The sequence below is a fragment of the Erithacus rubecula genome, assembly GCF_903797595.1.
Source record: "Erithacus rubecula genome assembly, chromosome: 3".
NCBI classification, from domain to species: domain Eukaryota; kingdom Metazoa; phylum Chordata; class Aves; order Passeriformes; family Muscicapidae; genus Erithacus; species Erithacus rubecula.
Window position 1 is genome coordinate 51,224,036 of NC_136689.1, and position 27,886 is coordinate 51,251,921.

General features: G+C 40.2%; 1 protein-coding gene across 4 annotated transcripts in view; it reads right to left on the reverse strand.

The window, feature by feature from the left end:
• HECW1 (HECT, C2 and WW domain containing E3 ubiquitin protein ligase 1) overlaps positions 1–27,886 on the reverse strand; it is a 266,543-nt gene continuing 238,657 nt past the window's right edge. For all 4 annotated transcript variants that reach the window (XM_079302438.1, XM_079302440.1, XM_079302441.1 and 1 more), the window contains exons 23-28: positions 19,883–19,981; positions 18,389–18,518; positions 14,715–14,861; positions 13,864–13,978; positions 12,418–12,616; positions 1–5,009 (exon numbers count right to left, since the gene is read on the reverse strand). In XM_079302438.1, the coding sequence (XP_079158564.1) occupies positions 4,898–5,009; positions 12,418–12,616; positions 13,864–13,978; positions 14,715–14,861; positions 18,389–18,518; positions 19,883–19,981 (802 nt within the window). In that variant the 3' untranslated portion in view covers positions 1–4,897. The remainder of the gene's footprint in view (positions 5,010–12,417; positions 12,617–13,863; positions 13,979–14,714; positions 14,862–18,388; positions 18,519–19,882; positions 19,982–27,886) is intronic.

The window sequence follows — 27,886 nt, forward strand, 5'->3', positions numbered from 1 at the left end:
TGCCATAACAAAGTGATTTTATTGACATTCCTCCATAGTGATATGGTTGAATAGAAAGCACAGCCTGAGTATCATGTGACATTTTTCCGTCAATAAAAGCAAAATCAGTCCAATAATGAGGACCTTTCCTGCCACTGACTTTATGTAGTCTTCAACAAAAACTGTAACAGACATTTCCGTTAGATAAATCGGAAGCTGCAGGGAATTTGGCTAATGGTACAATATTTACTATACCTAGTATCTACTACCTACAGGCATCTGTTTTTCTACTGGAACAAAAGAACTATATGACTCACAAGTGAGAAAGTAACAATCCAATCCTTTGGACCTTGTGATAACTGGAAAACCTATCCCAGATTTAGTATATTGCAGTAGTTTTATCTTTTCATAATGAACACTGAGGTACAGCAAGAATAATAAAAAAGCACCGCAATTGTTGTAGAAAGATCTGTTGGTCTGCATTTGACTGAAAGTGTTTAATCTTGACTGGGAAGCCCTATTAATATTAATATGGAGAAAGGGCAAATGTAATTTCAACAGAAATTAAACAGATCTCCAGTCAAATTTGTCATTCTGAAATTCCATAGACTGTCAAAGGATTAATAGTGAAGGACGAGTTTAACCCGTCCCCTGTGCGTTTATATTTTAGCTTATTTCAGTTTTGATTTTCATGTCAAATTCAGTATCCTATTGTTTCCAACTAGAGGTATGTCAACTATTTGTTACAGTGAAACTAGAACAACAAAATACAATCCCAACAAACACTCCCCTCCCCACAGGCCATCTTTCAGACTAGACTACAAACTCAAACCTCAGCTACAGTTCATTCAAAAGTTCATGGGCACTTAAGCAAACCGGGTGTAAAAAGTCCCCTGTGTCAGACCTGTACAAAACTCATGATTTTTCCATTAGATGTTAGATGTAGTTTGGACCACTCACTTCTTGCTTTGTGATAGCCATGGACCTCTCTGGAACATAAAAGTCAAGTTTTGCATATACACAAACTGAAACTGAACAATTGAGTAACTTACTGCAGACTGAAATGACAGCATTTGTAAGGTTTAAACCTGACACTGTTAACACTGAGATATAGATGTTTGTACCGGATCAAATCCTGCATAGCTGATGCAGTTGAACAGTCAGTAAGACTACTTCAAGGTGGAAGATCTACTGATGATTTAAAATACCTATTTCCATTCTCATCTCCAGATGAATGCTAACAGGATTTTAAAAACAAAATTATCCCTTCCATCCCTCTACCATTAATACCATCATGACAAACATTTTGAGAAACATATGGACCCTCTGAAACTGTTGCCAGCATTCATTGCACTGACTGAAAACCAGAATTCATGAAAGCTGTCAGATTGCTTCTTCCATGTTTCACTTGCATTTGAAAAATCTATTGATGTTGATATTGTATCATAATCTAGCCACCACAATATCTAGCCACCACCAGGTTTAAAGAGAACAGAAGTGAAAGAGCTGAAAAGATTATTTCATTGTAAATCTGTCCTAGGAATATCTTCTTGTCTTTCCTGTGGAAAACAATGAAACCAGAATTTCTGTAATCAACAGTCAGTTTTACAAATGAGAATGCAGACCTGGGGAGTAACAGCACTTGAATCAACAGATGAACAAGGAAGGGTATGTCTTGCTTATGCACAGCAACAAAAGCAAAGTCAATTAATTGCATTAAATGGGCTGGTTCAGTAACAGGGAGGTAGGTTCCTCCCTCTCTCCTGTTAGCACCACTCACTGCCTCACCTCTGACACTGCAATACCACTTCAGATGCATGGCTTCCCCTTCACTCCAGGTTGGGACTAGATTGCCCATGGCATGAGACAAGGAATGGAGAAACACTGTGAAGTGTTTGGGTACCAGAAAGATGATGTCACAGTTTGAAAACCTATTTGGGTAGGGCATTTGGGAAGAGAGAGGGAAAGGGCTGGAATGGCAGAATGCAAGAAAAACCACATATGGCATTTTCTTACTCATTGTTTTATGAAAATAGTCAACCATCTCTATTCCTAGCCTTAGATCCAAAAAACTTGCACAGGAATCTGCAGGACTGTGTGAACTTAGAAAGCAGATTTTGAAAAACATTAGGCTGTGTGCTTGAAAGACAACTTGGATCAAAATTTTTATGGGAAGTTGCTGGCTATGCTCTGTGTTTCCTAGGGGAGCAACACACAAGGTGCTCAAGATGGCATCTGCCAAACGTAATCTAGTTTAGTGTGTGACGAGTGCCAGAAAATGTTGTGAAGAAGAATTTCAGGAGAAAGCCTTCACTGTTTCCTTTAGTGGATTTTGATGCTGTCTCTGAAATACAAACATCTTTTACTATGCTACAAAAAATAGTTTCACTTTTTTTTGTAATAAAATATAGTTTTAAAACACTTAAAAAAATTGACTATACATCATTGTAAAGATTGGGGTTTTTTTCCCCACTTTTTGATATGTTAATGAGACAGCTTTTGACTCTCCTTGGCCAAACATGAACAAACCAGTTGGGTGCTTCTCTCTCTTCTAATGTTGGAAGACATCCAACATTTGACATAGTACAGGTAACTTTATAACATCACCAGGAATAAATCAGGAACCATACAAGAATCACTGGATTTGGGGATGCAGAGGTGAAGAGGCAGGAATTACACATATTGGAAGGTTTCATGTTCAGTGTCTCCTGGTGTGGCTTGTTCTGATGAAATTCCTGTGCATATGACAGACGCGCTGAGAAAAACATTAATTTTTCCATCTCTCCTGTGCAGTGGGCTGGTAACAGCTCATTTATGGAAACACTAAACATCATTTTTGGTGTGTGGTACAATGAAGCTGCAGCCTCTGTTTGCAACTGCAATATAACAACAACAAGCTAAAACATAGATCCTCAACAAAAGCCATACAGTAATTTAGCATAAGTGGCCAAAGTTCCACAGAAATTGAATGAATGCGGCAATTTAAGTATTTCAAATTTTTTATGTACCATTAACAAAAAAAAAAAAAAAAAAATTCTTTGTTTAGAAATATATTTTTGGGTCCATCACCTTTCAAATACCTACTGACCTAAGAATAAAAGCAGGAGAAAAATCGAAAACTCTCAGAATGCAGTTTTTCAAGTGTGATGAGGTTCTGCACAACCACCATAAAAAATGTAAGAAAGCAGAGTCCAATTTTTTTCTCTGGAGAGAAAATTTAAGATGAATTAGAGGTGTTAGATCTTGAACTGGTTTCCTGATTTTACAGTGATCTAAAGCATAACAAACACAAAACTACCAGCAACAAGCCCCCAAGGGGGTGTCATACTTCATGCAAGCTGCTAGACACTACTATGCTACCTTCTCACTTACCTTCACAAATCTCTCACTTTGCATTTCTTGCATCCTTTAACATATTTAGTGTCAGAAGATACTTTGTATTTCTGTTTCCCAGTTAAGACAAACACTTTCAATCTGAGATTAGTCTTGGAAAACAAGGGCAGAAAAGATTAATAACTAGAATGTAATCAGAACAGCGAGGATGACTGCAATAGCCTCAGCAAAATCCATCCAAACACAGCCTACTGTTGTTTTCCTTTCTCCCCCCTGGATAGAGTTGGAAAGTACACCAAACTGAAGAGGGTTATGTCTGCAGTAACAAGAGCAAGATCTTTAGTTTAGTGGTACCCAGTATGACCAGAGGGCCTTTGGGCTTCCTCCAACAGGATGTGCACAAAAATCTTGACCCCCCAGAGAGTTACAGTTCCCTTCATACCTCACAAATACCCTCATTCACTGCAGCTTCTCATTTGACAGACTCCAGATGAAAACATTCTGTCTACAACCAACCACTCTTGAGGATATGGACTATTCCACTGAACAAGAAAAGAGAAGCAACAAAACTGAAAAATGCTCCCAACAACCATAGATTAGCCCAACCTAACAGAAAATAAATGGCTTCTGACACAGGGGATGGGATTGTCTAGACCTGTCATTTGGAAAGGAACATTTTAAACATCAGAAAACAAAGATCTGGTAAACAGAATCCAAGGGCATTCATAGGAGTAGAACATTCTTCTTACTTCCCCTTTTCCTTGTCTTACACAATGCTAAGGTAAGGGAGCCTTGTCCTTTATGCTACATAATAAAACATCCTTCTTGAGTGTGCACAACCTTGTGCTTCTTGTGTGGTAAACATTACAATGGAGATGCCCCTCCCAATAGCTCTGAAGTGCAAGTTCTCTCCAGTACTGGCAAGCAACAATCATAACAATTGCCGTTATGCTTTGCATTGCATTACAGGTTGTTTTTGAAGGTCTTATCTGCACCATGTATCTGGGCCAGTTCCAGCTGATGCAACTGATGTGGATCACGAGTTCATATATAAAAAATTCAGTTTTGCTCATAGGTGTCTTTCAGATGGACAATAAATACAGGGAAAATAGGGATGGATGATGATATATTTGACCAGCTCCTAGTACTGGATTCAATGATTAAGAAGTAAGATGGGCTATGAATTGATTTCGAAGATATGTGTATATAAAAGCTTGGAATGTTTGATGAGGTTTTTTTTTATTTTTTAATCAACGTAGGTGGAAGTAAACATTTATTAACATTTGGTCAAGTGTAGTGTAACTTGCATTTGTATTTTCATTGTTATTAATGGAGGTATGTAGAGATATACAGAAACCTTGAGACAGTTGTTTTTCTATTGCATACAGACTAGCAGTCCATTGGAAACAGAGGATGAAAGCATGAAGGTTAGACTGTAGAGGGTGGCAGTTCTTCATGCACAGCTTTTGTTAATCTTGATTTTTGTTTTGTTTTCAAAAATAAAAACATGGGAAACCGAGATCAAATGGTGGACAGGAAAGGTGACATCATCAGCCATAAAAACACCAGAAGTGCCTGAACCCCCTCATTCAAGTCCAAAGGTGCTAGTTTCTTCAACAGCTGTCAACAGCTTTTCATACAGCATAGAATATGAGGGGTAAGGTGGAAGATCCAAACGGTTGAAACATGTGTGTGCCCTGCAAAAGGAAAATAAGCTGCATGTTAAGATTAATCTAAAAACTTGAGAAAATAAGAATTGAGAAAACAAATTTTTACTAAGACTCATGACATTCAAGTTCACTCAAAGTAAAACTTTTGAAATCCACCAAAATATGAGGTATTGAAATGCATGTGCACACACACATGAATACTTTATATAGAAGACACAAGCTAAGTATCAACATAACATCTGATATCCCTGCTTCAGATTTTGCAGGGATCTTGTACGGATCTTGATGGAGAAGAATGCTGGCGGTCACCAAGGAGTTGGGGTTTACGGCCTGATAGAGAAGTTCACTATTATAATTTTGGTTGCTTCAAGATTTTTTTAAAAAATGGCACTCATCTGTATATCCAACGTGAGCTGCCAATAAGTTTTGCACCAGTGGACAAACACAATGCGATGGACTAAAGTGACAGAATGAGCTCAGCATATGTTTGCAGTGAGGCAGGCCTGACTGCTAAAAGACCATTCAGAGATCTGCTAACTGAGGAAGGAGGGCTGCTGAAAATATTCCTGCAAGTCAGCTGTTGGCCATCTGCTGCAAGTCTGGCCTTTAAGTGTTATTTATTTGTAGTACCCAAGACAAAAGCAAAATACTCTGTGCATAGCAAGCTGAAAACTCGATGACCATCTCTTTTCCCAGTTTTACCATTATATTTACCTGCCATTATATTTACATTGGCAGCACCTTTGAAAGAAGCTATGCGTGCCTTCACCTTGTTGCAGCTTTTCTGGCAGTAGCAGTTAGACCCAGAGGCAGACAGCACTTCACTGTGGGGGGTGCTATATAAATGTGGAGTAAAGAAACAGTCTCTGCCCCAACAGTTCAGCCATTTCAACTGACTGAGAAACTGCACGGCTCATTCAACAAATAGATGTGGAAGGGGCACATTCTCAGTAAAATTGTTTCAGTTTTTTTTTCAGTCAGCCTATAGTTTTACATGATGATAGCAATATTTCTCTTGCTCAATGGGATAAATGTGAATTGTCAAAACTTTACAGAAGTAAATGTAGCCTCAGTGGCTAACAATGTCTGAGCTTCCAGCCCGTAGCACTTTTAGAAGCCATGGAGTTGTTTAACCTCTATCTCTTCTATCTTCTATCTCAAACTGTAACTCAATGCTATTTCGCTTACACTGGAGCAGCAGAGCTATCTTGGAGAAAATTACATGAAGCCATGCTAGTCATCTCTTAGGCCACCCACAAAGTGGGAAAGACGTAATGCTAGTAAATGGGTTGGCCTGAGACTTGTAGATTCAGAGGGAGAGTTTTATCAAGCACCAGTGGTGAATCATTAAAAACAATCAGGCAACCGAAATAGCCAGAGGCATGTAGTCTTCACTGCTTTACAGAATTTCAATTAGGAGTGATTTTGCCATCCTTTTCCCCTTCTGAATGAAGATTTGTTAGCTGGTTAGTCTCAGAAGAGAATACAATAAACACAGAATTTGAGGAAATGAGCAGGGAATGCTTGAGTTAGTGAAAAAGGAACATTAATAAAGCCATTATTTAATTAATCTCTTGAAATTAAACATGGCAGCTCATGTGTATTACCCATGAGTAGCCCTGCACCATTTATTGTTCATCTCAACAATCTTTGGCAACATAAATAGTTTCTACAATCCATTGGCAATATGTATCAACCACTAAGAGTTAATTAACAGAAGGATTCCTGTAGTCCATTCAGAGGGTGTTTATCACAGGCAAGACAACCCCAAGCAGAGACAGCCAGTCTTGAGGAGCAAAGCTGCTGGGCTCCAGAATTGGAAGCAGCACAGCCATGGTGGCTCAGGTGTGAGTTCTTCTAATGTAGTTTTGCAGAACCAGACCTCTGTATGGTACTCAACCATGACACATTTAACTGTCTGAGACAACAGCATCTCAGACACTGCTGCTGCGCATCCTATTGTGTGGTACAGGCGTATCCACAGCCACTGACTCTGGTGTTTACTTTCTTGCAGACATTTATCTTGACTGATCATTATCCATCTGATTTCACACTAGTTATGAAACAACTTTGCAATGCTGCTGACTTTTAATCATCCTTGACCTAGTCAAACTCAGAAAAAAGATCAATTCCTTTTCTTATTATGAGGTTTATAGATGTGGGCTCTTCTATAGAAGGTTTCAAGAAATTTATTGTGGGGAGCAAAGAAAGGAAAAAATGTCGATGTGTGTAGAAACACTGTAACATTTTGCTAAGCAACTCTCTTGTGTTACCCAGCTCAACAACTTCACAGAAAAAAAATCCTTGCACTTCAAAGAAAGGTCATCAAATTTGAAATGAAAACGACATTTCAGGGGCTCTATCTAGGTAAGGTTTCTACACTTCTACCTACTTACGGTGCAAACCATAATACATTGCTAAGGGCAAAACCTCAGTTCATATTCTAGTTTGTGAAGCAAATATGGATCTATGCAACTTCAGTGATGCCTCTGAAGCCCATTCAATCTTACATAAAGATAATTATGTGCAAAACTGTCTGGTTTTCATCATATAATGTGTGATATTGCAGTACACAGGGCAATTAAGAGTCAGTGATACTTTCCATAATACCCTCTGTTGTCTAATCAGATTCCATCCTCTAAAGTGGTAAATTCCTCCTGGATTCTGTTGGTCTTCTACTGCTGATCCCAGTGAGAGTGACTACAGTAAGCATAATCCAGGGAACACTTGCCACACATATTGGGGTGAAAACATTATATCAGTAGTGCAAGAAGCAGTCACAGGAAAGAGAAAATATTTATTCCCTTGATTTAAGCCTCCTACCACACAAGCCTGCTGGCATTTGAGAGGGTATTCTGGGAATGTGAGGCCTGGAGTAAGAATTAAATTGGTAAGAGCTTTTATGGGAAGGTTTCTGGCTTCTCCAGAAGAAAATGCAAGATAAAGTAATGTAAACCAACTCTAACCCTCATATGCCCTCATCCTCCAGTAAGTTAAGCAGTAAATGGACCACTTAAAATTTCATTCTTCCTGGCAGTCTGTCTTTATTGCTTAATATAGTTTTGGTGGGCTTGAACCTTTAATCTTGCACATTGTTCATAGTGCTATGCTATTACTTTTCTTCTAAGAATTCTTTCTGAAAATTATGAGTATAAGCTTTTAAGATTTTTGCATTCTTCTTTTCTTTGTCACTTCCTTTATTCCCCATAAAGATGAGTCCAAAGCCAGTAACAGTGGGCACAGAACCCCCTCCTATCTTAATTACAGCTTGAAACTATCTTCTGAAGTAAGGCTTACATTCTAACATAATCATGCCTGTCAGGCAGAAACTGGGCAGTTCTCCTTTTCACCTTGCTTTTGTTAAATGAACCCACAAACCCCTCAATCTGAGAACCCACAAGTAGCAGCTTTTGTTCCTTTTGCCTGTAAGAAGCAATCAGTATTTAATAGATGAATGGAGATTTGTAGCTGATACTGCTATTGTTTTTGAAAAAAGAGGAAAGAGAAGATGGGTGGGACATAAGTAAAGGTAAAAGACAGCAAAGCCCATGCACTGAGTCCATTGGGAAAGAAGGAAATAATGAGAATAAAGTTTGTTGTAGTTATACACAACATTTTCAAAAATTATTATATGGGATTCCGTGGTGATTAAATACTTGATCATCCAATAGAGAGGAACAAAATTCTCTTACAAAAAGTCAGATATTTACTAGCACTGGTAACATCTATCATATGTAACACACATTACACTGCTGAATGAAAATCTCTTCTGATGAAAGGGTAGCTGCAGTTCAGCACTGTCAGGAAAAGTGACCTCATTGAGTCAAATGTGATTATTTGAATCTCTTGGATACATACTGAGGTCCTTACTTACTTGATACTCAAACAGACATAATCTTGGAGCTGGCAGGAGTTTTTGCCAGCTGAGGAGTGCAACCACAAGGTAGACCGTGGCATTTGTAGGCACGGAACACCTTTGCCAAATGAGGATTTAAAAGGACTGAACTGTTGCCTCTGACAGCTACAGTAGGAAGCACTACTAGTTCTTAGCACACGTCTGTCTTGGGCCAGGAATTCTGCTTCCATGGTACCAAATGAAGCTATGCTATTCCAGCTAGAAAACTAGTGGCTTTTCATTAATGTTTGGTGGGGAACAAGAATGCATTCTTGCAGAACTACTACTAAAACTGATTCCATTTACAAACCTACATGACCCAGAAGAGATGAAGAGGATTTCTGCTTCAGAAGAGGCTTTAGCTGCAAGAATTCTCCAGCCATCTCTACTCAGGCAACCAGTTAAATGTGCAATGCCTTCATTTTGAGGCAAAGCTTTGAATATTATATAAGAAGAGTAAAACTCAGCTTTGATGAACAAGTGATTGTACCCACTATTTTATATGACAAGTTACACCAGTTTGAAAGAAACCACGATGCAGATTTACACTGACAGATCTACAAAGCTGGCAATCTCTTTGGAACCTGCTTTAGGGTCATTGCCTGGAGATCTGGGATTAGGGCAACATCTCTGAGCTGCATGGTGCCCCAGCTTTCTAATGCATGTGATCTCATAAGTAAATATAGATAGGAATAAAGTGTCTGGCACATGTGCATGCTTCCAGAAATAAAATACTGGTGTAATCTTACTCTTTGTTATCTTAGATGAACACAGTACACTACAATTACCCTGTTCATGCAGGGAACCGGTATTAATGAACAAATCCACCAATTTAGAATGAAGTTACTTAATGTTCAACCTTTCTGAAAAAGTCTTGCTTACCCTCAGTGCTTTCAAGAAGCACTCTGTGTGTCATGTGTTACGATTATGCTTTAAAAAATGTTTTATTTTAGAAATTTACACCATGCCTTTTTTTTCTGGGCTTGCCACTTAGCTGTTGCAACAGTATTAATCTACCTAGTTTAAACAAGTCCAAACAGTATTAACCTATCTAGTTTAGGTGTTAGCATATCTCTGCTCACTTTAAGCAAATGGTAGTTGTGTGGTCCATTGCCTAAGTGTATGGACAGGATGTAAGGAATATTTAGCTAACTACTTTAGCCATTTGGAGCAGAAGTAAGGGAACAGAGAAAGAGTCATGGACTCCCCTGATAGAGCTAAAAGTTCTCAATATTTTATACAGCAGTTAAAGTGGAAAGGGAATTTGTCATGGTTTATTGTAAAGTTAATTCCACTCATGTCACAGGGCTAAAAGGATGACAGGATATGACACGACTTTTTTTTAGCCTATAAGTATGTAAATAAATCTAAATAAATCTGGGCAAACCATAATCAGGTATTTAAAAACAAGTTTTAAATAATACTAATTTAGTTGCTTAACTAAGGATTTAGGAAACCTCCAGGTTTAGCCTGTGTGTTTTATGCATTTCTTAGCACTGTGTATACTTGGCAGCACCCCATAATTTTATAAAAATGCAGGCAATAATTCATGGTGATCAAGCTGTGTTTATTCCCCATGAGCAAGTTTTGTTTCTTTTTCCCCTGGCTAAAATGAATGCAGAGCTCTAAGACTTCTAACAAGTGCTACCAACTTTCACCTGGAAAGGAGGCCTCTTTCAGGGAGAGCTCATTCACAGATCAGCAGACAAACATAAAATCTCGAGGCTAACTGAATCTGAGTCAGAAGTAATGCCTAGGTTCACAAAGAAAGTTAAACAGAGCAGAAAGGGGCCAATTACCTTTTCAGAACTTGATGGGTCAGACCAGGGCATTCTCTGTGCATGCACCAAGGTCCACCCTCCCCTCTCACCCCTTTGCACCCCGGAAGGAGTGCAAAGAGAGCTCTGCAGAAATACTGCAGAATCTGACTGCTGTTTGCTGACTGTCTGCAGGCAGGAATGTCCTTGATAACCTCTGAAACCCTTACATAGAACCTAACTCTATATATATATACACTGCAAAAGGAGGATCTGGACTACAAATAGCAAACTGTTGCTCTCAGGCTTTCTCACCACATTGCTGGATGAAGCTCAGAGGATGTAAATCATCTCACTGACCTTACATGTTTTTATCTGGTTTTAAACCTCAGTGGCCACATCTAGCTTCATGTAGGCTCTAACTCTCCATATAATCTCTGTAGAGTCCTTATGGACCCAAACCAAATGTACTAGCTGTGACTCAGATGAGCTATTTCAAAAGTCTGTGTTCAAGTGAGATGAACTGTTCCTTTAAAACCCTTACTCCCATTTTCTGACTTTAGAGGGAGTCCACACGAGATGCCAGCTCTGAATGCCTCCTGATATAGTGCCTTGGCTCCAGTTTCTGCATCTCCCACTGTATAAACATGGGCTTGAGCAGGCTTGAACTGAGAGGGTGACCAGATTTGGACTTTGCCTCTCCAGAGGGCTCCAGATGTTTGCTCAAGTCCATGCCTTATGGTATGCTTCTGGGTAAACAACACGGAGAGCAAGTAATGAGAAAACTGGACCAGACCCTTTGTTAATTGATTGTCTGACTATATTTGCGAGGTCTATGAGATGAAATTTTTGGTCTGTGCCATAGAAGTGGCCTCCTTTGGAGTGTAGATGAAAGCAAATTATAAGAGCAGGAAGAAAGCATCCTTAGGAATGCACTGAGATGCTCAGAAGCACTGAGATGCTCTGTAATCCCAATGGGGCAGAGCCTCAGGCAACTGTCAGGACATTCAAGAAAAGGTGACTCGCTTCAGTAAGGAAGAGTGAGTGTTGGTCACCCATAAAGTGGTAAAGCAGAACTCAAAGCTGAAACCATCACTGGCAGAGCCATGGCTCTCTTGGGTGGCCTGAGGCAAGTACACCCCTTTGTGTCCCTGCCCCTTTGTCCTGAAAAGGAAGATGACCCCTTCTTCGGGAATCACTGCCAATTCTGTTGATTCTGTATGACATTATAGCTCATTTGCTCCTAGCTGGCTGACTGAACTAGATACAACAAATTGGATATCATCACCACATGGTCTGAAGTTCCGTCACTAAGCTTCTTCATTACAAAACAGTGGAACCATCAGACTAAATGAAGGGATTACACTCAGGTCTCCAGCCAAAACTTAGAGACAGAATTTGGCTTTCATATCTCTGTAAATTCACAAGTATTTTCACTAGCACTTTGGAAGTAAAGGGAACAGAATAAGTTGATGAACTGTTGATGTGAATCTGTTCCAGAATCAAAATTAAAGAATTAGGTTTGAACCTATGGAAATCTTAATCTTAACCATTTCCAAAGATTCCAAGTAGTTTTAATTAAGCCTGCAAATTAAAAAGGCAGCAAAAGAAAAGACTTTTCTCTGATTATAATTGCAGAAAAAACCCCTGAAAATTGTTTCTTTGTTGTGTTTTTTTTTTTAGGTGTCCTTACTGTACTCACTAATGGACAGAGAGATGCAATGAAGTAGCAGGCCCATGTTTCTAGCAGCAGTTCTGGTGCAAAGCCCTGGCTGGGACATACCTTGGGAGGGAGGTTATTTTGCCCCATTTCTCTATGCAGAAGCGCCGCAGGCCGTTGCTCCCGCGCAGAGCGGCGAAGCCCTCGTAGGGCACGCTCGACGTTCCCGTGACAAACTGCAGCAATCGCAGCCGCTGCTCGTTGTTAAACCTCTCCACGGCCGCCCAGAACCACCGGATCACTATGTGCCCATCGTGGTAGCCTACACCAAGTAAAACAAATAAAAATCACTCTCTCCTAACTGGGAAGAGCAACACTGAAAAATGTTCCCATTAGCACGAGGCAGCAGATCTCCTACTGGAAAGATTCTGGCCTAACAATATATCTGTGCTTCATGGGCAGTAGGTCCCAGCTCCCATTTTGTCCTGGCTGTGGATGCTATAATATCACTAACTCATTTCAGACCTTGAAACTCAAATATCTGCTTGAGATTCTCACAAATCTCTTGGCAAGATCTGGGGTTACATGCATGAGATATTAAAGACCAACAGCAATATGCCACACAGTGTGAGTCTTAACAACCTAACAATTTCTGGTTCCCAAGTAAATTCTCTTTTGGATTGCAATAGTGTTCGACATATGGAGAGGAGTTTGCAAGCACAAGTCCTTCCCTGGCAAATTTCCCACCTGAGGGCTCTGAGCCTTGGTTTGTGCCAGTGAGAGCCAGCATATACCAGGCTGAATCTGTTTCAAAAGTTAAATAGAAAAATGTAGGAGGAGAATAACATTGGGGACCAGCTGTGCTTGTCGTAAGCTGCATAATTTCCAGGTAACCCAAAGATTGGGCAGTTACCAGCAAAGACTGAAATCTTGTATTTCAGGGGAGGATATGTGAACCTCAGGAACTTTCCACTTGTGGTGCAAAACTTGTGGATTTCACATTTTTCCATCATCCAAGACAGCCTGGATAAATCATTGTTTAAAGCAAAACCAGACCAAGCAGTACAGAAACAAAAAAAAAAAAAAAAATCCAACTTGATATAATTCAGGCTGAGGGGACAGTTAAGCAAGATCTGTATGTTGCTGAAATGTAATTGAGAACTGTGAAATTCAGCTCCTGATTTCAACTCCCTGCTGAAGCCAAGAGGACTTGTGGAACTACTTTCTGTGAGGCCAAGAGTTCAGTCACAGTCATCTTAGATGACTTGTAACTTTTAGATCTAATTGTGCAAATCCTTTTCAGTCAAAACTCTGCTGAGTCTGCAAGGATTGAACAGATAAAATCTGGATAGAAATAACAGAAGCAATTTCAGTAGTATAATCACAACTTCTGTTGATCCAAACCTGAGATCCTACTTTTTTTTTATTTCAGGAGTTATTCTTCACAATAACTTCCTGGAGAAAATAGGGCATTTCCCTCAGGAAAGAGGGAAGGAAAAGATGGAGCAAGACTTCCATGTTTTAGACCAAAACAGTCAAGATAATAGTAAACACGAGCAGGCAGTTTACCTCCACGATATTCTGTGTTGTTCCGCCAGTCATTGAGATCTATTTCTGCAGTGCCAGCTATAACTAGCTCCAGTTCTCTGGCATCAAAAACAGAGACAAGCCTGGAGTCTACAACCTGGAACAAAAAACACTTGTAAGCACAGTTCAGACTGAAATGAAGCAGTCTTATAAACTTATGGTTCTGGTGGCCAGTTCTTCATCCTGACAAAGTCTGAATGCTGGCATTCACATGTTTGAGTATGATTAGGGAGGAGCAAAAATATGTGACTACATGGGTTGGTCACCACAGGTTTTCATGCAGTCCTTGTAACAGCTCTGCCAGAAGGATGTTCTCAGATCCAGGTCTTCAGCAAAGATAAATTGCAAAATCCAGGGACAACAATGGAGCAGTATCCAGGAACACCTCCATCAAAATAACAGCTTGGACGACTGCACCCACAGACTGACTCTACTGGAACAAATCCCCTGAAACACAATGTGTTTCCTCAGCTTCTCATCGCAGTGCACAGTTCTTCACAATCTTTCTTTGTCAGGGACCCCTAGCCCAAAATCACAACATGGTAGAGCAAAATTTGCAAATGCCTACTTCTCTAACTGTGGGAATGGAAGCAGTATCGTTCTTAACACTTGATCACAAATACTGCTTTATCATATTCAGAAGACACATTTCTTTCCTTTCTCTTTTAATCCTCGACAGAGATCCATCTGTAGAGATCCAAGAACTCCAATTCCTTGCTCTTTGTGTCTGTTTAGCTGATTTCTGGGGTACCAATGAAGCACAGTTTAACCAGGGTGCTACTCTCATTCAGATGAAGGAGGGATGACTGTGGAAGCATCACTTTGTTACTCACTTCGTAGAAGCCACGGACCAGGGCCTCTGTCTGCTGAACCACTCCTCGTTCCACTCGCCATTTAACCATTCTCTCAATGTACTCCTTTTTGTTCTTTTCTGTCACTGCTGTATTTGCCCCACCAGATTTCAACTCTCTTTCTGTCACCTACAGAATAAACAGTGGTGTATGGATAACATAAGATAAACAGCCTTGTATGCATCATGTTGTGCTTCAAACATGAGATCATCCAAGCAACAGTACAGGAAACAATAGGATGGAGAGGCAAGTACAGTATTGGAGTAGGCAGACCGCTTGCACAGATAAATAGTCACTATCCAAAGCTGAGAAGAGTTTGTACTGTAAATAACTTCTCCTTATTTTAAGCAGGAGCTGCAGCATTTATTTGCATTTTAATAGTTTATTTAGTTGACTTGGGTTACTAAGGTTAGAGACTGAGAGGTGATTCAAGGAATCAGTCTGGTTCCTACCCAGCAAGCACATATTTCTCCTCCCATGTGACAGAAAATTGTATTTGACCTTAAATTATTTTCACATTCAATTTAGTGGATTTAAAAGGAAGAAGATGTTGTTCTTCTCTTCAGTTTTCTGCTGCTATAACAATGATGTCCACCACAGACAGTAAATGAATTGTATGAATACATATTCATCACTAGTATTATTCACATTACTATCTATTTATTAGCCCAACAGATAGCACACAGCATAGGCAGTATTTAGGTCACCTTACCTGACGGACCTATTGCAATATTATGAATTAAGAAACATTGACTGAGTCATCTAATCAGTAGCTTTGTTGAGAAACAGCAAGAACAAGTAAAGCTGGATGGAAGGAGTTAGGAATTCTTAGCTGGTTCAGGTTAAAATCCCAAACATAAATCGTTGCATCACCATTATACAAGCAATGCTGCATTGTCCAGAAGGCAAGGCTCTGGCTCAGCTACCATGCTGTATTCGTCAAGGCTGTGAAGTATTAAGGTCTGTCTGCCAAACCAAAGATTAGATGTTGTCTAGCACTAAACATGACTATGTTTTATGACTAAACATAAAATTCAGATGTTCAAAGTCTCCAGCAAGATTTCCCATAAACACCTAGAAAACTATTGATGTTTTAATCTTCTCATTATCCATATAAATTCAAACACTATTAGTTATCTATGACTGGAAGCTATCAATTAATAGCAATGTGGTCCTATTTTGGCCATTTTGTTCTCAAGGGCATTAACTGCAGCTGTGAGCTACAATTCAGAATCAGCTTTCAAAGTAGCAACCAATTTCAACCAATCTAGCTCATTCCTTTTACCTGATGGGAACAATTGCCAGGGCTCAGCAACATACTGTATGCACAAAGAGAGCTCAGAGTAAGGCCTGGAAGAACAATTTCTACTGGGAAAACACATGAGAAAGTACTTTGGGTCACAAGCAACTGACACATCTCTGTCTTATAAGTGAAATTCTCAAACTGCCATTCAGTCCCCCCAGTAAAAATGTGTAATTCTCGATTGGATGCTGTATCACTGCTGTTACAGGAATGCTCCGGGTTCCAGTACTCAAGAAGGCTGGAATTGACCTGGAGTAAATTCTACTCTAGAAAGTACCAAGAAAGAGGATTTGGCCTGAAAGCCCTAGAAGATCAACACACATCAGAGCTGAGACAAGAAAGAAAATATGAAAGCAGCAGTGACTGGTCCATAATAATGTCATTGTGGAAGCAGGACAAAAGGGCTGTCTGTAACCATCTACCATACATACAGCTTCTCAAGGAGTCATTACATTTCTTGTTTCCCTTACCCAGCCCTTGAAACCCAACTTCCCAAATATTAGCAGAGCTCCTACTGTGATCTGCACTTGCACGTGTACCAAGCAAAGCAATGCTCAGATGGCATTTAAGTGGTCAGATACTCTTGGCATGGAAGAATTTCCAATTAGGATCCATCTGTGAGCATAAAATGTGACTGTAATTTCTTTGCTATTTTGCTGTCAGCACGTAGCAAATTTCAAGATAAATATCTTACTTTCACTCAGGGCACTTGGATTCTGATGTAATTCACAGTGAGAACCAACCTTTTCCCTCATCATTAGTTCTAGCAAGGTCAGTGTCCAATACATAGGAAATAAAGTACTAGACAACAGCATCAAAATCTGTCTTTTAGTGTTGTTTTGCTTTCATATCACAGTATCTACAACAGACTGTGATTTTTATTCTATTCTCTTTGGAGCCATCTCTTATCTTCCACAACAGACTCCATTGTAACTGTTTTCTCTTTCCTTTAAGGAGAGTGTAACAAGTAATTAGCAGGCCAAATGTTACCTTCAGATGCATCAGGGCAACTCAGTTCTTACTCAACTTTGCAGTCGTCCCTTTTAAATACAAACTTGTCTCATCTGCCTTTGTGAATACGTCTGTATGTTTCTGTCTGCCTTTGTGTATTAGTCTCAGCCATACCTTCCAGGGAAACCACTGTACTGTCAATTCAATGTCATGCAAGATCTCAGCTCCAAGTCCATGAAAAAGTCCTGCACTTGAGTCTGTGGAAAAACAGTGTCACTGCTCCTACGGAGGCTTCCTACTTTAATTCTTCTGCCCTGTCCTTTTCATCTACCCTTAAGTCTGCTCACCCTTTGTAACCTTTTGCTATATGTAGGCTAAATTCAGTTTTTAATATACCCCCTGAAGCCTTGCTTGCTTTCTGTTACTTTAAAGCTCATAGCTGAGCAGGGCTGGAATTCCTCCCCTCAGAAACTTTTCTAACTCTACCTCAGCTCACAGAACTACCCTTATGGCTTATGCAAACCCTTACAGGAAACTTTACTGTCATGTGGTGAAAGCCTTTCTCTGTATATTCTGCCTGATTCCTCTGCTCCTTTTGACACTGTGTGTCTGCTCCTTACAAGGTATCTCCATCTCCTGAACTTTTGCAGTGCTTGGTGAGCTTGGTTCTTCAGCTTCTCTAGTTTTCAGTTTCTCCTTGGATCTTAATCAAGATCTGAATATTGTTTTGATTCCCTTCAAGGCTTCCCAAAGACAGTTATAATCCAGCATGGTTTGCAGCAGCAAAAAGCACCAGGGCTTCAGTGCAACCCAAAGAATCCCACAGAAGACATTTGTTCCAGGCCAGACTGCCCTTAAACCAGTGATCAGCCAGGTTATAGAAAACTGTCTAAGGTAGAGCTGAGCTGTAGAAAGCACAATAAATGGACGTACATACCAAGTTGTTAAATAGGTGCAAGGTAAGTGAGAGACACAGAATCTAACAGGAAGATATTAAACAAAATAATGGTGAGGGCTGCCAGGTCCTACACCACCTGTCAAATGTTTTTTATCCCTCCTAACCCATCCTTTCGGTCACATCAGCTTTAAGTCACATTGCTTGCATTCACCAAATGCCACATCTGTGTGAACTACACCCTGGAGAGAAGAGCTGCACTCCAGAGAATTCCTCATGTTCATCAGTGTGTGTGGCTAAACAGGCCTGTAGGGGGTCTGTATTGTATATTATACACCCTAAGAATAAACATATGTCTTGGAACAGGTGGCTTGAAAGAAACAGAAGGTGGGAGAAGAAAATGTTTTTGCAAGGCTAAAGGATCTATTCTGACAGAAAGATGTTCATCATGCTCAACTTTGTCAGCTTCAAATTTGCTTTTCAGATGTTTTGCATAGCTGTGCTCACCTGTCCAAACACCTCCTCGTTCACTGTGAAGGTTAGATCCAGGATATCTGTGATATTGTTATCCTTCATCCACTGCAAGCTCTGATGGAACTCTTCATCCAGGTACTCTAAGTCACTTAAATCACACGGCCTGATTGTGAGACCAGAAAAAAGATATGACCTACTGGCAGGATGATTTCCTACTAAGTATGTGAACAAATTTACTGAAGATTCAACATATAAAACTGAAGTTAATTTAATTTTTTTAAACATCAAAGGCTGTTTCACAGTTCAAGCAGTTCTGCAACTGTTTGCTTTGCATAGCTGGGCTCAAGGCCAAATCTACTTGCCTTATTTACTGTCAAAAGACATCCCTGGGGCTTGATTTTATGTGGATCTTCAGGATGCACTGCACTTCATAGCACATGTGTTCCTTCAGCCCCACCATGTTATGCCTGGGTGCTTCCATTACCTATCATCTGCCAGGTGAGCACACAGGACTGACACCAGGCAGACCAGTCAGCCTAAATTTCAGCTAATAAGGAGCCATCCTTGTCTGCTGAAAGGACAGGTGGATGTTATGAGCAGCCTAGTTTTCAATTCCCTACAGGGGCAATAAGGATGCAGGGATAACCCTAGGTTATCAGCCTATTTTCAGACTAGATCAGGTACAATATAGATATGAGTGTTTGTACCCCAGCAATAATAACAATAATTAAAAAAACCCAAAAAAGACCAACATGATAAAGAACTTAAAAAGACAGGTATCTTTGCTGATTTGGAATCATCTTAATTGATGAACTGGTTCAGCTAAGCTTTATTCCACTCTTCAGCATTTAATTGCAGTCTTGAGTTAGTATTTATGGCATTTTTTATTGCTGCAAAAATTTTATGTACCTTGTCTTACTTCAGTTTATTAGTCAAAGAGGGACTGATTGTCAACCCAAATTAACCTTATAAACTTCAAATTGAAGGTAATGTATTATTGGTAGTTTATACTTACTAAAATAAAGACAGGAGAAGAATAAAAAAAACCCCATACACTGGTTATATCTACATTAACATTCTTATTTAACCCTAGTTATGCTTTAGAATGAAAAGCTACTCCACCAGTTAGGCTTTACAAATGGTGTATTTTTGCTTACTATAACCTATGTCTATCTTTTGACATTATTTTGTTTCATTCCATCAAAGATGTTTTTCAGTCTTTTACCTGGTTGAATTTTCATAACTTTTCATCAGTAGTAAACTCCAGAATTATGTGTCAGTACTTTCTGATGTGTGTTTCTAAATGTCATAGTTATTTATTTTTGACAACACAATATTTATGAATGGCAAATTCTTGGAAAAAACAAAGAAAGATTAAAATGTGTTCATTTTCTATCGCAGACCAACAAACCAACAGCAGAAAGAACTTGAAGGTCAGTGCACTCAAAGCAACCCCCTGCAGGGTTGTGTCTCTGTAGGACTTGCTGTGGGATCGCTGTTTCTGCATGCTTGCATGGTTATACTCACAGCCTTAGCAGTGCTTTGTAGAACGGCCTTGTGAAGAAAGCATCAAGAAGGTACTGATGGATGAGAGCAAGGCCAAGAATACGACCACTGAACCTGAACCTGTGAAATGAAAATGCAGAGTGAATGAAGTGTAACTCAGGACGTCCACTGCAGAAACTTACACAGGTAGCAACCAGGGGGTTTTGGCTGGTTTGTTTCCGAATTAGTTTTTCACATTTATTCCCTGATTTTTTTTCAGAACAGACACTTAATGCCACTCCTCCCATGTCTGATCAATAATGGATCTCCTTGATGCAACTCCTCCTGTACCCATACCTGCAGCTGGCATGTTTTGTGCTGTCCTGTGCCAAACCAATGAACACTCACTTTCTGTAATCTCTTGTTCAGCGTTCTGATACAAACTGATTACATCCAACACAGTATTTGGCCTGGGAAATACTTACCACCTCAGCAGAACAAACACTATCTCAAAAGAGCTTGCAAAGGATATTTGGAGACTCAGTATATCCAGTTTCTGACTAGCTACAATCCTGCCAGAGGTGGGGTTTTAAAGTACTTTAAAAGAGTAGTGAATTGAGTTGATAAAGGAAAACTGAAGTCCACATAAGCTAACTGTTGTGACTAAGGACACATGAAAATCAGCATCTAAAGTTCAGGCATGCTGTTCCCAGACCACTTTCTTAATTCTGCTGCTCAGCTATTATCAGTATTTACACACTCCTGTGTTTTTTTCTAAGAACAACAACCCCCAGTCCCACTACAAGTAAACTCAAATAGGGCCCTATTTGTTTATATTATAGTCTGTGACTTGTGATGATAAACTGTTAATTTTTTCTTCCTATGATTTCTTCTATGACTTATTCTATATTTTTGCATTAAACCTGCTTTTAAATCAATCATCTCAGACAGAAAAACATAAATGGTGTGAGTCCAGGTGAGTTTGATTTTTGTAAAAATAACCCCCAAAAACCATTCAAAACTTGCTTATATGTAAGAGAGGAAAGGAAAAAAATCCAGCACCCCAAATGTGAGCACTGAGTTCATTGATAACACAGAAAAGTTTTACTGCACAAAAGATGAGAAATATATCAAAAAGTGTAGAAACCATTCCTTCCACTCACAGGAACTAGTGCAAAGACCTCTCCACATGAATGAAACATGAGTCTGATCGTAATAAAGGTAGCAAAGGATATCTGTTCAGTCTACTTTATGCTCATGGGACAGAACAACAAGTGCTTAGTATGTCAAATGGGGCACAAAACAGCCTGCTGTGAGCCCAATTAGCATTTACATCACCACAGGAGCTGCCTCTGGGTCCCCTGAATCTGAGAAAGGTGCTTATGATACGCAGCTGACCGGCCACAGAAGAACGATTATATTACCCCTTACAGCTGTTTCCACAGCAGCAACAAAAGGCAGCTGTAGGGTCTAGTTAGGGCCTGCTTCACTTCACTCCTGCTCCAGTGCAGTGCTTCCAGCAAAAAGCAAGGAAACGAGGGGGAGCTGACACAATGAAAGCACAGTGGAAGCCAGACAGCTCAAATCCCAGAAATGCTGAACCTGTAATCCGTCAGTTTTATAGCACCTTCAGGATCCATAATCAAGTCCGTTTGTCCCAAATAATGCATGTCAGCTTTTTTTGTTTTGTTCTTCACCCCCATCCATCCCTGTACATTTTGAGCTCTGAATGAAAGTGCTGGGGGTGTTCTTCACCACAGTGCTCACCCCACAGCTGCTCAACTGTGGGATTGGGCAGGCAGGAGCCACCTGGAATAAAGCAGAAAATGAACTGCCAGGAAAGATTTGGGAACATGGTTTCTCCTAAGAAACTGCTTGAATGTGTGAACAGCGTCCCTTTTCTCCTTGCTGCTTGTTTCACTTCTGCATGGCTTGGAGGGCATTCCTGCAAAGCTGACATGAAAGGGTCATGCATCTACACCAAGGTGTTTACAGCTACAGGCACATGTTATGGGGGCCGTTAATGGAGAGTTTCACTGGAATCAATACCTTAGGGCAGAACTGTACCAAACCATCCCAAAGCCATGGGCAGCATTTCTGTGTGAAAGGGCCAAGCCTGGTGCACCAGCCTATGAACATGTGAGATAAGTCAGTTGAAATAATTAACAAAACATTGCCACTGCTGTTGCCTATCAATACAGGGGGTAAAAAAGCCATTATGCAGACCATATTCCCTGGCAGCCCCATATCACCCCAGAAAAACACGATGCTGTGTGGCCAAGGCATGTGAGCTCTCCAGCCCACAGACCCTTCTGCCCCTGTACAGAGCTTTGGTATCTCTGCAGAGACTTGCTATACTTGACTCTCTTCTGAGGAATGGTGTAGAAGGTTCTCTGCCCCCTGTCTGCGCTGGACAGGGGCCTGGGACCAGACATTACACTTCTCTAGTCCAGCACTAGAAACATGGACCATGGTAAGCCAACCGATACTTATCAACAGGAGGCATTTGCTGCCTTTTTCAGAGAACAAATATACAATTTATCTGTGTGTGGCTCCCTTCAGTTCATCAAGCTTCCTTCCAGTACCCTCAGACAAGCATAGCAGTCCCACTTAGAACATATCAAAACTTACAAAAGGAGCAAGAAGGAACAAATTGCCCTCCTTACAAAAGCTAGTTAAAAAAAAGCCAGACTCTTGTGTTTATTTCTGCCTGAAAGATTTAGAGCAGGGGTGAGATTTAGAGGTGTGTAAAACAGTCCTTTCAGAACAAAACAAGTTTTCTTGACAGAATAAGCAGCACAAAGGTAAATTCTGGCTGGAGGGCACATACCTTCCTTAAGCCTGTATTACACTTATCTTTCCAAGGAAGTGTAAAATGCTTGTTTGGTTTCTTTTTGCAGAAAAGCTAGTTTGGGAGAGGTGGGGAATGCAGGGTATTGCTCTGGCCTTTTCTTTCAACACCCTTCCCTTTTGGAGACAATGATTGAGTCTGAGTAATGTGCTCCAGAGAGAGGGAACATGCAGGAGGGAGTTAATGAACAGGAAATAGTGGAACGAGAGACAGAATTAATGAGCAGTGGAGCTGCTCTGGTTTGACTGCCCATTGACACCCTTCGTCCACTCAAAAAGGACATTGTGTGCACCTGCTTTCTGGCTTTTAACAGCACTACTCTTTGACCCATTTGCAGAAGTTTCCCTTGTACCTAGCTAATTCCTTTTCCTTCTGGAGGCTTCAGGTGCCCCTGAAGCTGCCACAACAGCCTGTAGCAAAATAACAGGCTCACTCTCCTCGGTGGGACTCTATGCATACTTACTGCATATCCATGTACCTAGGGAGGGACGAACCCATGTCCTGTAGCAGCACCTAGGCCATTAATTTTCCTCCAACTGGAGCTGAGTCACAGGAGATTTAATGTACTCTGGTCCTTATCATCCAGCACCAGAGTAAGGCAGGACCCACAATGACCCTTTGGTACAGGGCTCTCTCTCAAGTGGTTCAATGAATGGAGCTCTATTTTATGTGACAGTTCTTCCTTGGATTCAGATGGATAATGATGTATCTTGAAGAGATTGTAATCTGTGTGTACAGAGGAAGAATGGTCTTTATCACTCTGTTGGGAATGCTTTGGGAACCATGCCTTGTGGGTTAAATTAGGTATGGTATAAGAAACTTCAAATCCTAAAAAGAGGAAGCACATGATGAGATTTAAAAGATTGAAAAACCAACAAACCTTATCTCACTCAAACCCATGAGCTGCATTTAAGTGTGCCCTTCTTGATGCAGTAGCTTGTGAAAAAATATTCAAAGTAGGACTTGAGAGAGATAAATACAGCATGGTTCACATCAAATTTGAAAATGTCACTTTCACAAGACTTGCTTTCATTTGTAAGGGAAATTTACACAATCTGTGGCACCAGTTTTAAAGGGTTTGACTGTTTAATTGTGCAGATGAGATTTTTGCCACCGGAAAGACAAGCTGAACAAATGAGGTTACACTGTGGTCCAGGGTCTGTCCTTGGCAGCTCTTCTGAGGACAAATGGTGTTTGTCAGGTGGATGGGGCTAGAGTCTGTTAGTCCTTTCACAGTGGGATAGATTGGATCTAATCTTGATCGTTATTAGATACCAGAGAATCTAACAAGAAGAAAATATTTCGAAAGGGACAACATGGGAAATACTTCACCTTGAACATACATCTTAATAGACAACAGAGAATTCAGTCATGAAACACAGATTTGTAGGAAACTGGTCACGATGGATTCAAGAGATTGTGGTACAGCTTGTTTTAAAGCAGTGTTAAAACACTTGAAGATGCTTGTGAACAACCTGAAGGCCAGAAACTGCTGATTAAAGGAACCAAAAATCAATTATTATAGCCTGAAATTTTGTGATTTGCAATCTTTTGATATGAAGAGGGACAGGACATGCAGAGGAAAATGTACTGAGTCTATCATTTCTGAATTTTGCTGTTATCACCAGCACTAGCACTTCATAAACAAAGAACTTTTTTTTTTTTAAATTCAAGAAAGTTATAAGAATGTGTATTTTGCAAAAGAGTTGACCAGTGAGATGGTTACAACAACTCTGCCTGGATTCCTGCATTATGAATTTTAAGTAATATTGGCAGTGTGTCAGGCATGTGCTCCAGAGGTCTGTGTCTAGATGTTGCCTGTACACATCCTTGTGTTGGCTCAGTGCAGGAGATCAGGTCACCTCTACAAAACCTTGTCAGTGGATCAAATCCACACCTCTATCTATCAGCCTTCATTAACAAATACCTTTCTTTAATTTGGTGTGCATATTTAACCCCTACTCACTCAAATGAGAGAACATTTGAAGGGACTAATGGGATGACATGGAGCATTCTTTTGTCAGGAAGGTTGAGCCATGCAGGCTGGGACAGGTCATGTGTTCTCTTTATCTGACTTGCATCTGCAAACCCAGCAGACTCCTCTTCAACACCGTGTCATTTGGCCTCCTGGCAAATGTGCTCTGTGTATCTGCAGGCTCAGAGGTGGATGCTGTGGCATTCCAGCACCATGCCTCTTCAGTTCAGGAATCTGATGACCTCATGCGTCATCAGTATGAAAGAAACGGCTCTCACACAGGCTGGAGACAAAAGTTCATGAAGTCTCAGCACATTAAAAAGAAAAGGTAAAATAACTCCTAAATTAGTCAGAGAGGAGAATTCCAATATAAGGAGTAACATGAGTACTGTTAGCTCGCTTTCTCTTCCTACATCCACCACTAACATGAAAAATCCTGAGAGACCAAGATAGTGTTAGCCACCTTTGCAGGGCATCTCCCAATGCTGCAGCGACTCTGGTATCTAACCACATTGGCATCCCACATAAGAGCTTACTCTAGATCCCCACAAGCTTCTTTTGAAGGAATGGTAATGACTCATCCCAACCAGGTTTTGGTTTTACCTCCCATGCATTATGTTCTAAATACTGAAATGGATCTTATCTCATACATGATCAAAATTAATTCCAGGTTTTCACACAGTTACTGAGTTTTTAAGGGGAAATTCCATATTTCCTCACTGTGAAATCACAGAAAATTCTGTCAGGTAACCTTCATTTTCAATCCATTCTTTAATTAAAATTTAAAGAAAATATTTAGGAATACTGACAAGGAGCAACTGTGTGTGCAGATTTCCAGCCTGGAAACTGATGAACTTTAAATAGTTAAGAGTCTACAGGGATTGATCCCTGCCGCCCCAGCAAATGTGACTGGGATTTAATAGAGGATACATTCTACTCAGAGCCAAGGCATTTAATTCAGGCATCAAAAGATCAAGAAGCATATTCCATGAGCCACTCTTTGATAATCCTGTCTGCTTATTAAGCCTATAAAACTTAGCAGTTTTATTTATATTTTCAAGAAAATTTGTTACACTCATTTAAGAAAGCACTGGCCTCTCTTAAGTAGCCCCAACTGTAAAGTGGAACAGACCTGCTTGTGCAGTGCCATAAAATACAAAGAGAATGCTCAGAATGGGTGGGAAATATAGGTCCATCACCCAAGAACTGAAACTAAACAAGTAAAGAAAAAGGATGAAAAATGATTTTTGGAAAGAAAAGCAACTTGGTACAAATAAAATTCCTCTTCATTTCAAATCCTGAACAGATAATTTTCTTTAGGTGAAAATAAGCCTTTCTTTAGATATTTTTACTTTTGGTGGGCACTGGAGTTTCGTATGACGAGTAAATTTATGTGAGATTTTTATCTTTCATTTTATTGTTAATTTGTGCATATATTCTCTGCAGCAAAAGGCTCGTACAATACTTGTCAGTAAGTGGTTCTCCTATATTCTGAATCTATCTGCAAGTAGAACACATTTCTGTTTCTCAGTTCCAAAGAGTAACCACATGAAAAAGAACTATTGCTTACATGTGATGGAAATGTGGACTATCCATGTCCTTCTAAATCTCTGGAGCTCATGTATCCTAAATTAGCAACTAAACCTCAAACCATTCCTGAAGCCTAAATTACCAGCAACTGAAAAACAAAGACATAATCCAAACCTTATTGCTTCTTTGTTTAGCCTAATCAGATCTTTCAAGTATTTTCCTTGTCCCTAACCTAGTTATTTGCTCGCTTAAAATGTCTTTTTCTCTCATATCCTGGCTATATCCACCACAGAAGAACAGACAGAAAAGGTTAAAAGACCAATTTTGTCATGGAGAAGAAAGCATGAATTTATGGCAAAAGCTGCAGGCTATTCTGCTTTACCCAGAAAAATGAAAGGCAAAGATAATGTAGATAGGGAAATTCACAGGATCCCCTTGGTTTCTCTTCAACACAATCTATCAAATGGTTCCTTTCCTCCACACAGTAGCTCCAGGTAGGTGCTCACACAGGAAAAGGGTTACAGCTGCACTTGCTCAGCACTGCAGCCACTGCAGGAAGCCCCACGCTGGAGTGGCTGGCACTGGCTTCTTGCACATCAGCTGAACAGTGTCAGAAGTTCTTACTGCAGGCACAGGAACTCCTCTGCGTGGGGCCACTGCAGGCATGCCAGCCCTGTCTGAGCACCAGAGACACCACATATTGGAAATGGAGAGCTCATTTCCAAGCCTGCCTTTTCACTAACAAGGAGATTGAAAAATGAACACAGTCTGTAATAAGAAATCTATGCTAGGCATCATTTTACCAGTAACAAGTTCCATGAATGCAGAGGTTTGGAGGAGGAATGTGGCAAGTGCTGAAGTGGTCACCTCTGCTTGCAGAGCCATTTCTCAGCCTCATGACCATAATGTACAGTCATCCTCCTCTGTGTTCTGCCAGAACACAGCAGCACGAGCACAACTAACCTCCATCAGCAACCAGGCTGCCTGCAAGCAGCTTCTCTGGCTGGTTCAAGGGATAAGACACTGGACTGGGAAACTCTTGGCAAATACTCCCCTGCCTTGTAGCCACAGAGGAGATACAGACTGAGGTATGAACTATGGCTAGCAGACAACAAACCTCTACACTTTGTGATTCTCTGATCCTAGACTTCATTGCTGACTGGCAAATCTCAAAGCAGAGAGCTCAGTTTCCAGAGGAGATCAACAATAATATTCCATTTGAAAACCAGCAAAACTTAAATAAAAAAGTAAAATAACTTATCTGAAGTTATCCAGAAAACAAACGATAGAGACAGTAATGGAATCACAGTCTGCTGAGTCCATGCTCCATTGTAGTTGTTTAGTCTAACTTTTTTTTTACTTTCTCACCTTCTATAAAATAATATGTAATTTTGCCAATCAATCAGCTCCAGTTTATCATCAGTTCCTTGTAGATCAGTTCAGTCTGATGGTTATGGATTGTTTTATTTCAAGCAAACAAAGAACATTTTTATCAACAGACTTTGATTTCTCAGTCAAAGATTTTGGAAGAGTTGTTGGTGGGCACTTTGCATGAACTGGTGAAGTTTCAGACATTGCACGACATATGTTTGCTTTCCATAGCTTTGCCATGTGTTGAAATAAACTAGTCAAGCTACAGGGAAATCCACAGATTTAGTCATCTTCCAGACAAAAGGGTCATAAAAACACC